This window comes from Plodia interpunctella, chromosome 16 (assembly GCF_027563975.2).
Source record: "Plodia interpunctella isolate USDA-ARS_2022_Savannah chromosome 16, ilPloInte3.2, whole genome shotgun sequence".
Classification (NCBI taxonomy): Eukaryota; Metazoa; Arthropoda; class Insecta; order Lepidoptera; family Pyralidae; genus Plodia; species Plodia interpunctella.
The window spans coordinates 2,000,824-2,013,623 of record NC_071309.1 but is presented as its reverse complement, the minus strand read 5'-3'; the positions used below and the strand labels follow the sequence as shown (position 1 = coordinate 2,013,623).

The 12,800-nt window shown below is 37.8% G+C and overlaps 3 protein-coding genes across 4 annotated transcripts in view; 1 reads left to right on the top strand and 2 right to left on the bottom strand.

Moving 5' to 3' along the window:
• Positions 1–2,105, bottom strand: part of bark (bark beetle) — a 37,257-nt gene extending 35,152 nt beyond the window's left edge. For both annotated transcript variants that reach the window (XM_053757081.2, XM_053757082.2), the window contains exon 1: positions 1,442–2,105. In XM_053757081.2, the coding sequence (XP_053613056.1) occupies positions 1,442–1,798 (357 nt within the window). In that variant the 5' untranslated portion in view covers positions 1,799–2,105. The remainder of the gene's footprint in view (positions 1–1,441) is intronic.
• A 421-nt stretch (positions 2,106–2,526) lies between these two features.
• Rsf1 (Repressor splicing factor 1) lies at positions 2,527–4,211 on the top strand. Its single transcript, XM_053757084.1, has 3 exons — positions 2,527–2,681; positions 2,899–3,509; positions 4,066–4,211. The coding sequence occupies exon 2, from the start codon at positions 2,907–2,909 to the stop codon at positions 3,378–3,380; it is 474 nt and encodes a 157-aa protein (XP_053613059.1). The 5' UTR covers positions 2,527–2,681; positions 2,899–2,906; the 3' UTR covers positions 3,381–3,509; positions 4,066–4,211.
• Positions 4,203–12,750, bottom strand: MED17 (Mediator complex subunit 17). The gene is made up of 12 exons (XM_053757083.2): positions 12,367–12,750; positions 12,010–12,265; positions 11,342–11,623; positions 10,778–10,901; positions 9,338–9,555; positions 8,813–8,896; positions 7,692–7,869; positions 6,083–6,219; positions 5,850–5,935; positions 5,424–5,556; positions 4,817–4,958; positions 4,203–4,485 (listed from the first exon to the last, which is right to left on the bottom strand). The coding sequence occupies exons 1-12, from the start codon at positions 12,453–12,455 to the stop codon at positions 4,265–4,267; spliced, it is 1,950 nt and encodes a 649-aa protein (XP_053613058.1). The 5' UTR covers positions 12,456–12,750; the 3' UTR covers positions 4,203–4,264.
• Between the last annotated feature and the right edge of the window lie 50 nt (positions 12,751–12,800).

Genomic DNA, 12,800 nt, shown 5'->3' with positions numbered 1-12,800 from the left:
GAATGGGTCCTGATAAGGTATCATGCGTTATCGCAGGTCTATGGAATTTGTCAAGTGCTTGATAACAATAGCGAAAGCCAGGTGATCTAGATTGTGTTACGTTTAATTAATTCTCTATTTTATTTAATGTTTAAGTAATTGAAGTATTTTAGGCTGGTCGCTACATTTTTGTACAGTCGACCGTATTTCAAGTCGTCTTGCATCTTATGCCGCGGTAATTGGGACGAATTTGGTATGTTCATTTGCTGTGACTGTGTGCCAATAGGTTTAAGGTGAAGAAGCAATGTCTAGCTACCTATGCCACGTACTTGCAAATGTCGCGCAGGTAAATGACACACCTACCTAAGTACTTATATATGACGACGATATCATAGATTAAGATTGTTTTGATGTGAGAAAAATGTTTGCCCGAAGGACGTGTCTCGAAGGACCCATACTGGCGCAAAAAGCGGTTTTGCAAGTTTACCGTGTGCCGAAGACCTACCTAAAAGAGGTAGGTATAACTATGACTCCGTCGCCCAAATAATTATTATTACAAATATTAGACGATAAAATTTAACCCTATGGCCTAGTTAGATCTAATAGGCTCAGGGTTGCTTTGCATGTTGTTGCAACTTGCCCTATCTTTGATCAATCTAATTTACGTTTTATTAGGACTTTAAAACTCCATGTTAGTAAATACCTATGTCCCTCCCTCATCCTACGATTTCCCTGTTTCTTTCGCCGTTAGGTATTTAGCGTTGGAGCTCAGCGTACCTACGCTCTCTTACTTTTCCTCCATTTCGCCTGGTCTGCGGCATCCTTAGTTATCAGAGCGTGTAGTATAGATACCCTACCATGTCTATGATATGCGTGATAGCGTTTGCAGTTTCAGTAAACCTCAAGATTTGGAAGGTACCTAGATACCTACTTACCTTGTTTAACAAAGTTTGAACATAGAGCAAAGTGAATGATGCCGACCAATAGTAATCGTATTGAAATCATTTGGTAGAAGCACCCCGAAGCCATCGGTCGACCTAGGCCTTGAGCCTTGAGCTTTTTTTTGTGCGCAGAGAAAGCGATTGAGGTCACTGTCCGTTTTTCAGACAGGCTGGTTTCACTCAATGGCTGACAGGACAGGTAAACAAGTAGGTAGGTATTTGCTGAAGGAGCCAAACGTAAGTAGGTACCTACCTACCTGCGATGTCACTACACCATGTTAATTTTTGTGAAACTTTTAAACTTTTCTGAATTCAAAACAGAATTCGATGATTGACTTAAGCGTCGATACCTACATTTTTAAACAGGTGGCTACTTATTAGTTAGCTATTCTATTATTGACCTATCTACTATCGAGATAATACGATAAACGTTAGTTCGTTGGTACCTACCTACTCATAACCTGACGTAGATCTAATCAGATTCCAATTTGATCTGAGAATGTTATCAGAACAGAACTCACCACAGCAATCAGTTTTCCTCGCACCGTGATGCCCACCATGGGGGCGAAACGTATTTCCACACCAGGCTCGATCTCCAGCTCTGCATCTCTTTCCACTAAGATATCATCTCGTAATAAATACGGACTGCCAGCAGCTTTCCACACAGTGCGACCACTGGTCACCGCTCCACCAGGCAATTCCGTCAACCCCACACTCTTATTCAGTACATAGGGATCAGCATTTCCCGTTACTATATATTCCTGGCCGTTACAAACACAAACACATAACAGAAACAGAACAACAGTCCTCCACTTATATTTCGTATCACTGAACTGACTATGTCTTTTTTGCACCCCCATGTCTTTACCACTATACATTCCAATTGAACACTGAAATACTCATTTCACTTTATTATCGTTCCTCACCTGCCCGCAACCTATTTCGTCACATATCCTTACTTATCCAAGATAATAAGTTTGGAAACTAAATAAACAATAAACCATGTTTATAATTAAACTTTGATAATAAATAAACGCAAAAAAATTATAACTTTGTTTTATATCAAAACAATATTCACGAAACAAAGGTGGGGCCAAAGAAAACAAACGAAAATACGCGTAGTAGCAAGCAACGCGACCGTTGGACAAAGTAGTTTGGCCGGTTTCGTATCGTATTCATTCGTTCGCGGCGGAGGCTACATGCCCTCTTTCCTTCCCTCCTCCCCCGCTACACTCCAAAGCCTCCTTCACACACACTCAAATTATTCATAGTATGCACACACGCACAAATTTATTGTACGTACGTTGTAGTGTACTCATTCAATCCATATATTCTTTCATTCATTCATTGCTTACTGTATCCGGTTAGGGATATGCATTTATCGTTTTCGTGTTGTGACAATCGAGATTAGTCTATGGAGTTGATTGTATAAAATTTGCCTAGCAGATTCAACAAAACTATGAAATGCTTTACGAAAAGGCTGAAACGGTGAATCAATTTCCATTTACTTGAAGGTGGTTGTTACATTTGTCATTATTTGTTACATATAGGGCAATCATAGACAAGCACAAGCGACCGGCCGGCATCATTCATTCGCCTTCAGCATCAATCAACATTTTTTTTTCATTCACTCAATTCTCCATTCCAAAGAAGTTTCATCGATTTGTGTCGTTTTCATGAATTTATTTTAGAAATAATAGTAATAGATATAATTTGGTTGCATTTTTTATCATAGATCAGTTTGTTTCTTCAAATTAACAAGTACGTATTACCTACCATGTTAAATTTTAAGTTATTGAAGCTCTTGCATGTTGGCGTGGCATTTGGCGACATTTTGTTTTATTCTTTGTATATAATTATTTATTTATCTCCAATCTACGGCGTAGTGTTCTATTAAAATTGTCTTACATACCATTCAGGTGGTCTATATATAGCATATCATTACCAGGGTGTGGTTACATATTTTTATTCTTTTCAGATTTCAAAATGAGTTCAGGAGGTACTCGCGTTTATGTCGGTGGTCTTGTAGAAGGTATCAAAAAAGAAGATTTGGAACGAGAATTTGACAAATATGGCAAATTAAATTCAGTTTGGGTTGCACTTAATCCCCCTGGTTTTGCGTTCATAGAATTTGAAAACATGCAAGAGGCGGAAGATGCGTGTAGTGCGATGAACGGATTTGAGATGTTAGGCGCGACGCTAAAAGTAGAATTGTCCAGAAAAAGAGACGGCCCGCGCAGGAACGGTGGCGGTAACTTTAGGGGAGGTCGTGGGGGTGGCGGTGGAAACTTCAGGGGTGGCCGGCCTTTTGGTGGACAGGGCGGAAACAGATCCTTCAACTCGTACGGGGGCGGACGGCAAGGTGGTTTCAATCGTAATGGGTCTGGTAACGGTTATGGATCAGGCAACGGTGGTGGTGGTGGCAACTTCAGATCTCGGTCACCACTCTCCCGATTTTAATTTAGTTCTAGACATAAGTTAGGTATTAGTGTTATCGTAATCTGAAGCCTTCCAAGTGTTAAATTCAATGATTTGTAATACTGGGGGGTTAAACTCGCAAGGAGTTTGATTTGTCTCAAGGAATTACAGGTACTTTTATGATTCTTGTAATCTTAGTATAGTTATGAGTTATGCATGTTTCATTCCACGTAATGAACACGACCCTCAGCCACGAGGAATAGTGAAGAAGAGTGCTATAAATAAAACATTCTAACAATGTTTCAAAAACTAGTAAATTACAGGTAATACATATTATAATTTTTGTAATCTTAGTATTATATCTATACAGTTTTAATGTTATAAAAACTAATAAAATTGTAATTGGATCTAGTCTACATAACCTATTTGGCCTAGGATAAATAACTTGTTTTTTGTTTGTCGAGTTTACCATCCTAATTGCAGCATAAATAACGTTTAAATCATATCAGTTGCACACCAAGTTACTATACATGGAATTCTATACAATAGTATTAGGGGTGAGCAATGATTTTGAATATGTTTGTGCTGTTGACTGTGTACTGTTTTGTAACAATTTAATGCAACTTTGACTTAGAGTTCATTGGCACATATATTTATCAGCTTTATCAGCATTTACAGCTGATAAAATATTATTGTCAAATATATTAAATCCATGGTTTTGTTTCAGTTCCTTGCATTGGGTGCACTCAAGACAACTAGTTCTTCATAAGTTTTTGAAGAATTTTTGAACAATCTTCAGTGATCATTTAACATTTTTGCCTAAATGCCCTACTTCTAAGTTACATATAAAATAAAAAGAATATAATTATGAAATCTTTTTTATTGTTTATTCCTAACACATATATAGTTAATTCATAATTCTAGTTTTATGAAGTGCTGCTCAGACAGGCCATGAGAAGTTCCATTTTGTTTAAGAAGTTCTTTCCCTCCATTTTGTCAAGTTTGATCTCCTTGAAGGCTCCTCCCAAGTTCTCCCATTTCTTGTCTTGCACAAGTTCACTAGCAAAGAAATCTTTTCTTGGCGATTGTGCTATGAACACTTGAATTCCCACTGAAGGCTCGCATCTGATTGCTATCATTCTGTCACCTGCGAAAAGAGAAAAATATTTGTGCTATAGATAGACATGGCTAATATTTGTGCCATAGATAGACATGGCTAGGAAACGTAAGTCTTCCTGGACCTCTTCGTTTGTTCAAGAACGTTAGGGAATGGTGCATGAGTAAAAAAGTAAAGGGTTGGATTGAATGGCTGGGGGGAGACGTAGTGGGAAGAGAGGGTTCATCGTGAATTATCAGTCTCGACCAGGTGGAAAGTATAGTGGGTAGACTTGAAAGTTTATTTTGTCTCCCAAAACGAATGGTACCATACTAATATTGTAGTCTAATCTAATCACTGCGCCGGCCATGCAGCTGGTTACCGGAGGGAGAGACGAGCAGACAGGAGGAGGCGTTGCCGAGCGGCTCCACGGGCCCCGCGCCGAGGTGCGCGCTGGACGCCAGCAGCTGCCAGCCCATGCAGCGCCCCACCGCCTGCACCGCCGTCATCTGGTGCTGGTAGATCTGCGGGGTATCGATCACCATCAATCAGCTCAGAATACTAAACACGCTTGACAAGAAGAATTATTTTATTTCCTCGCAATCAATTGATTCAATCATACAAAAAAGATTAACAATCGATAGTTCAATTATAAAGTGGATTTAGATACTCTACTTTTCATCTCTTATCTCTCTCAATCTTTCATCTGTTATCTCTCTCAATCTTTCATCTGATTGTTTTTCCGGTTACTTCTTTAGCCCTAGAACGTCGGAACCCTGGAACCGCTTTCTTACTTTTTTCTGAATATACATGCTTCAAAATTGAGTTGCAAGATTCCACTATCTGTTCGTATGTATGCTTAAATCTTTAGAACTATGCAACGGACTTTGATGCGGGATGTTTTAAATGTCTATAACATGCATTATATTGCACCCGTGCTAAGCCGGAGCGGTTCGCTAGTAAAAAATAATGAAATATTGTACAATCACCTGGCAGTATATGAGGTCCCTAAGCTCCTGGAGCTCGTAGGACAGATGCCTCACTTTCCCGTCGCGGCAGATGCACTTGAGAGTCTTCTCTCCCACGTGAACCACTAACGAGGTTCTGCACACTGCGTCGTAACTGCAAACAGTTTATATTTTCTTCTCAATAATGTAAGAACCTGTTTCACCACTCAGTGAGGTTTTTTTTTTAATTTTCCCCATAGACACACACAGTATATGACTGTAGACCCTATTATTGCTTATAACAGATATTAACCTTAGGTACATATAGAACTTATTATCCCGAAATTCCCACGGAAGCGAAGCCCGGGGCGCAACTAGTATTTTATATAATTGCTTTTACGAGTCGAAAGGCTATCGAATATATTCGGCTATAAGTGTTGTTTTCGGTAATAAATAAATAGAACTAACCCGTAAGCCATTATGTTGATCTTGACACATGACTGTGTGGGACTGTTCAGCGCGTTCCAATGTGAGACGATCAGAGGATCTTTTACCTGAAAAATAAAGCTATATAAAATTTATATCGTTTACACAAACTATACATAATCACCATACATAAATAATAAAACTATAACTGGTTGCCTCTATATATAACACAGAACAATAGACAGGTATGGGTTGCAGTTAGTAAGATATATGACCTCCTTAGCTATGGTGTCCAAGACATATTCGCTGCGACGCCTCATGAAGAAGTGTTGCGCTTGTTGTATTATCTGTTCCAACAACGACTGCTCCTTGCTCATGTCCAGTAACTCGTATCTGTCCGCCGCCATTGGACCTGTTTGATTTTTTTAAAAATGAAATCACAAGATCAAAGGAGAGTTACATCAGGCAAATAAAGAAAAAGTGTAGTATCAAGAAGTAAAAGAAATTAGCTATGGAGAGAGAACAATAGAAGGAACTCTGTGTGCATGTACGTTTGTCAGTAAGAGGTTGTGTAATTAGCTTTTTACTTCGGTTAAATTATTTCGGTTGTATATATGTATGTACATATGTATCAAAATTGTAACAATTGTTAACAAACCAAACAAAAAATAATAAACAAAACTCTCGACAAGAGCCTCGCTCTATGAAGTTGTATTTTGTGGTTTGATAAATAAATAATTATCAAACCACAAAATACAACTTCATTAACAAATATCATTACAAGATATTCCTAATACAATACACGCAGCAACTATTCTTCCAAAATCACACTATATGTTTCTTAACATTTTCTATGCAGTGTATATATATGCACACACAGAGCACGTATACAAATAGAAAATACATAATTATTCGAATGTATACCTTATTGTCTGTAACAGATATTAACTTTTATAATCAAGTTTAGTTATAAGCGGATATTAATATCGTTTATCTTAATATTATTATTATTGTTGTTTGTTACCTCTTCACGCTCTATCTACTCAACCAATCTTCTTGAAATCTTGAAATTTTGCACACATGTAGTTTGAGAAGGACATAGACAACTTTCATCCCGATAAATTAAATGTTGCCGTAGGAAAATCTCGCGGGTAAAAGCTAGTTCAGTAATAAAACTTGTTGAACACCTATTGTAGATTTGAAGAAGAAACAATTGGTACAAATTAAATGAGTATTGCTGTAATACTTAATTTAGAATAGACACCGTATCGGTAGCAAACCTAATTTTTAGTTTTTTTTAAATTGTTTCCAGTTTATTTTCGCAACACTTTAGATAGAGAAATGAAAAGCACTTTTTAAAAAACTATGAAATGAACTTATTTACTTTACATGTAGTACATAGAAGTAAGGTAAAATATTATAATAAATAGTTACATACATTTAACCAATACTGGCATGCAAATTAATATAGGTTACTAGCTTTTGATCGCGGCTTCGCCCGTGTTAATTTACCCTACGTCCTCCATACTTCAAACTACATGTATGCAAAATTTCAAGAAGATCGGTTGAGTAGATAGAGCATGAACAGGTAATGAACAAACAAACTTACTTTTGCATTTATAATGTTATAGTTAGGACTTAGGTTAGCTTTTGCCCACAACTTTGTATGTGATTAAAAATCCTTATCCCGTGGGAATTTCAGGAAATCCCTTCCTAGTGTTCCCCTACAATGTCCTAGGAACCTACACACCAAATTTCAGCTTTCTACGCTCAGTAGTTTCGGCTGTGCGTTGTCTGTCAGTCAGCCACTCAGTAACACAACAGTTTTATATACATATATAGATTAAAATATGAACAGTGAATACTTATATTCTCGTGACGTACCAGCCAAACAGCGTCGCTTGGAAGGCCCCAGCGGGCCGGTGGCAGGATGCGGGAAGGGATGGTGCGTGTTGGAGTGATGCACCGCGCGCAGCAGCTGGTGCAGCGAGTGCTCCAGCACGTGGTCGTGGTCAGACTTGCCGCCGCCGCCGCCGCTGCCTGACGATACGCCGTTCTCGTTCTGAAACAATATCATTATCATTATCAGCTTCCTCAACAACAGGCTTTTTTAACTATTGGGGCGACATTCCTTGTGGATAAATAAAATAAATAAATATATTAGGACAAATCACACAGATTCAGCGAGCCCCTTCTAGACTTTTGTTATGGGATACTAACTCAACGATACTATATGTTATAACATATACATATATAGATAAACATCCAAGACCCGGGCCAATCAGAAAAATATCATTTTCCATCATGACCCGACCGAGGATCGAACCCGGGACCTCTCGATTCAGAGGCAAGCACTTTACCACTGCGCCATCGAAGTCGTCAAAAAGCCGAGGTCGGATGAATAAGGAGTATAGTCTACTAGATGTCTGGGGCTTAGCTTCCGTGAGAATTTTGAGATAAAATAAAAGATAATGTACCTTTCTAATAGCGAAAGAATTTTTTAAATCGATTCGGTAGTTTCGGAGATTACCCGCCTCCCGCCTCAAACATACAAACTCACAAACGCTTACCTCTTTATAATAATAGTATAGATGACCCACCTCGTTGGGATTGCGGATTGGCGGATTATTATTAAATGCGAAAGTTTGTGAGGATGTGTGTATGTTTGCTACTCTTTCACGCAAAATCAACTAGACCGATATTTATGAAATTTGGTACATGAGTAGAATATAACCTGGAATAACACATGGGGTACTTTTTATCCCGAAATTTCCACGGAAGCGAAGACCCGGGATGCAGCTAGTATACAATAAATACGGTCCACTAAAGGAACTTACCCTTCAAGGGCAATCGCTTACGATGTATTATAACAACTACATAATATAAAAAAGGCGCTTCGCTCCGTCTGTCCCTATAAAGGCTTAGAACTTTAAAACTATAGGTGAAAATACATATTTAATACATAATTTTAAAAAAATGCAGTATATGTAATCTGAGTTACCCACCTTTACATTGTCTGAACTTGAACCGGCCGTATTTTGCCCATTGTTATGGCAGAGACCAATCAACAACTGAATACCTGGTAACACCTGAAACAAGAAAATAATAATAAATTCTTCAGATAGTCCAAACTAATATTATATAAAGAGAAAAGATTTGTATTCTTGCTTGTAATGAATAAACTCAAAAACGACTGGACCGATTTTGATGAAATTTGGTAACATAGGTTACCTTTTTATAATAGTTTTACCCGAGCGAAGCCGGGACTGATCTCTAGTATTGTATAAATACATAACTAACTCATGCCCGCTACTTCGTTCGCGTTTACGTCAACAAAAATGCTTATTATGCTGAACACCTAAGTTGTCATTTTCGTTTATATGCTAGAAATTTTATTCTTCTCATCTGAGCGTAGCAGAGTCAACTATCCCATGTCTTCATCTCCACTTAACACTGTCTTCAGCATCCTTAGTTATCAAATTAGAATGTTTAAGGCTACACATACACAAACAATATTCTTGTGTACTCACCGTGGCCATAATCTGGTTGCCCACAACCATGTGCGGTATAGAAGCGTCAAGCTGGACCGCTTCAGCGGCGAGTCTAGCGAACAGTTCCTTACAGAACAAGACATTCTGAGCGGCCTCCAGCTTCTGCTGCCAGTGGAGCTCCGCGTTGTCCCCCTGCAGCGTGCCGGGGCAGTTCAGCGCTGAGGAGCTCAGCGTCGCTGTCACCACGTCTTCTTGTTCTGTGCAGATATCATTCAATATATCACTTTCGAGGCTATATACACTGTATTGTGTGTGAGCAGTACAAAAATTGCATTTATTAATCTTTCAGACAACAGTTCCCAAAGTGTGCTCCGTGGAGCCCTAGGGCTACGCGACATTTGGGGCGAAGATACTGGTCATATTGAAAAAAAGTAGTTATTTTTTTACCGCTACCGTACCGAGCGGGAATTTAAAAAAAAGTTGGAATAGGTACTGCAACCTCAAAGCAATCGAAGCGTTGGACAAAAACATCGTGAGGAAACTTGCATATTGGTGGACAATTTAATTCACTAGTATGTCTGCGACTACTTGCCACAACATGATAAGTAGTCGCAGACATACTAGTCATGTCAGATGCCTTTAGGAGACTTGAATAAAATCTGTCAGAAAAAGTAAATTAGAAAAATTAGCGTCATGGCACATGCTGAGATGATACCTTTTTGTAGCTTTGTTGTCGTAACGATTCTATTTCTAAATCAAGTAATAATTACTACACCAGTAATGATTGTCAAATTCAAATCATTTTCAGAAATTAGTATTAAATTTATTCAGAAATTAGAACTTCATAGGCACTTTTTCTCGTAAATGTTTATATTTATAGTTATTTCTCACAAGCTACAAACTACTGGCATTTCGGGACGACCACTGCTGAAAAGAAATGGCGAGAGAAACTCATTTGAACTGTGAACATGTTGAACTGTGCCAAAACGGTATTTGCTCAGAGTTTAGTGTAGAGATAGATAGATGAATTCTTTATTGCACCATTCACAAAGGAGTCATAGGTATTCAAACATTGAGCGCAAAGACGGACTTATCGCTAATGCAATTTTTTCCAGCCAACCTTTAGGTGGAAAGAGACACAAGTAAACTAAGAGGGTGCAGTAAACTAATAGAATTAAAGAAATTAAATAATAAAAATAATAAACAAATAGTATTAAAGAAATTAAATAGACATAAAATATAATTGACCAGCGAGCGAGGTCAAACATTCTACTTGGGGCAAAATATAATGATTTTGATGAAATTTAAAAGGTATATAGGATCTGTTAATAGAATTTTTAAGTTCGTGGGGCATCAAAATCGGTTAAGTCGTTTACGAAATATTCACAATTTTGTAAAAAATCATGTTTGTAAAAAAAATGTTGTTATAAAACAACAAATACATATAAAATAAAAAGAAGAAGTGATGTAGAAGCAAACCTTTCTGGCAGAGCACGGAGATGAAGGCGACGCCCTGCAGCTCGGGCGGCACGAACACGCGCAGCGCCGACGGCAGCGCCGGGCCCGCGCTCAGCGTCGGCTGCTGCTCCGGCGCCTTCCTCACCTGCGCACACACGACACAAGCCCAGACAATTGTAAAAAATATATACTATCTAGATAAAATACATTTGAGATCATTACAATAATTCATAGACTGTAACAATATGCAGTTGGATCATTATACGAAGATTTAGATGTGGTTGGAATGTCAGCTTTCAAAAAATATTAAATTCTAAAAACAAATTCAACCATCATTAAAAACCAAAATTATTTAACAACTTTTATTAAAAAGTCATCACCATAAACATAATATTTCACACTTCAAACTTATCTTTCTCAGCGAACATTTTAGCAATCTGTATGTCACTTAGTCAAAAGATGATCTAAGTTGTGAGGAAAGACAGTAAAGACTTTCAAAATTAAATAAATCCTTCTATTTACAACATTATGTAGAACCTATAATCTTGTCAATGGCTAGTCTTAGTACATACATCATGTTCCTACCTCAAAAACTCCAATCTGGCTGAACTTAGAGCCCGCAGTCCTGTAGCTTAAATCCCCAACAATTCCACTAGAGCCTTTCTTTAAGCGCCAGTTCTGGCGAAGCCTCAACAAGTCTATGTGGAAGTCTGGCATGTTCCTTGCCGTCCTCATGGTCTCACTGGCTCGGAGACGGTCTACTCCAGCAAGGAGCACTGCAGCAGCAGCAGCTAAAGCTTTCTTCCGACCATATACTTGCACCATAGGCCTATTTTCAGCCTGTTCTGGCTGCACTGGGTCTAATACCTTAGGAGGGAAATGGCTCATTAGTTATGTCTGTAAAGTTAATAAATTCAGGGGATTGGTAAATGAACTCTTTTTTTTTGCTCAATTTAGAGAAGACATATATGTAACAAAGGTTATAGTTTAAAAGTTAGCACCATTAAGCAACTGGGTGAAGTGATCCCAGAAGGGGAGGAACCCCACCAGAAAATAAAACATTATTATAAGCATAGTACTCTACCATATAATATGAAATAGTTCATTGTACAGTCAATGTCTTAATTTATACCAATCAGTTTGTTTAGTTAAAATAGCTTTATTGCACATTAAAAAGTACATACATCAAAGAGAAAACTATTGCTTTTACTATCTTAATGGGATCATGAATCTCAGACAGGTGTTATACTCACCATGTACCTTTTTTCCTTTGCAATACTAAGTACATCAGCCAGCACACAGACTTCAGTAAGCGCATTCCTCAATTTGTTACGCACAGACTCCCATGGCCATTGGTTAGATTGGTAACCTTGGTCCTTACTCTCGTCTTCCGACTTCACCTCCGAACTGCTTTCACCTTCCTTCTTGATGTTGCAGAAATCATCTTCACTCTTAGAAAAGTCTATTTTTTGAGCCAATCGAGTGAGATTTTCTGACATAGAAAGTGGCCTGTAATTATATTTCATTACAGTTAATTTTAGTAAAACTCTTGTAGGTACAAATTACTTCTTAAAGTATCTAGTTACTTTTTAGAAATGAAAAGTACTTACGCTTGATAAATTTCCTGTCCATCATAAGTAATTTCTTGTATTTGATTTTCGATTGGTGCCTCGACTGATATGTTCACGGAATTAGCCATTATAAATAATATTTTATCCTTATTTGCTTAACTATATTTGAGCGTATTTTTTGAGAATATCTGCGGCGAAAACCAAGTAGGTAGCGAAAACCTAGAGGTCGTGATAAATCTTTTTCAGAAATACACTGGACTCCATGCTTTTATCAACAATTATATAATAATAAATAAATAAATACAAAACACAGTGTTGGTGAAAACACATTTATAAATAAAATAATTCAATACAGCCTAATTTTCTAGCAACACAACAAACAAGTCATTTTGGAGATTGTGTGCTAATCATTCATTTTTATTTTATGAAGATTTTGTTCAAATCATTCTCTCATTCATATGGCTGTTGACATT

Bases quoted from the DNA above. Each gene is read 5' to 3' on its own strand.
- Rsf1 (XM_053757084.1), top strand. From the start codon at position 2,907: ATGAGTTCAGGAGGTACTCGCGTTTATGTCGGTGGTCTTGTAGAAGGT.
- MED17 (XM_053757083.2), bottom strand. From the start codon at position 12,455: ATGGCTAATTCCGTGAACATATCAGTCGAGGCACCAATCGAAAATCAA. The intron at 11,624-12,009 runs GTGAGTATAACA...TTCCCTCCTAAG, and splicing joins CAAAGGAAAAAAGGTACATG to GTATTAGACCCAGTGCAGCC. The intron at 7,870-8,812 runs GTGGGTAACTCA...ATATTGTTTCAG, and splicing joins CAAGTTCAGACAATGTAAAG to AACGAGAACGGCGTATCGTC.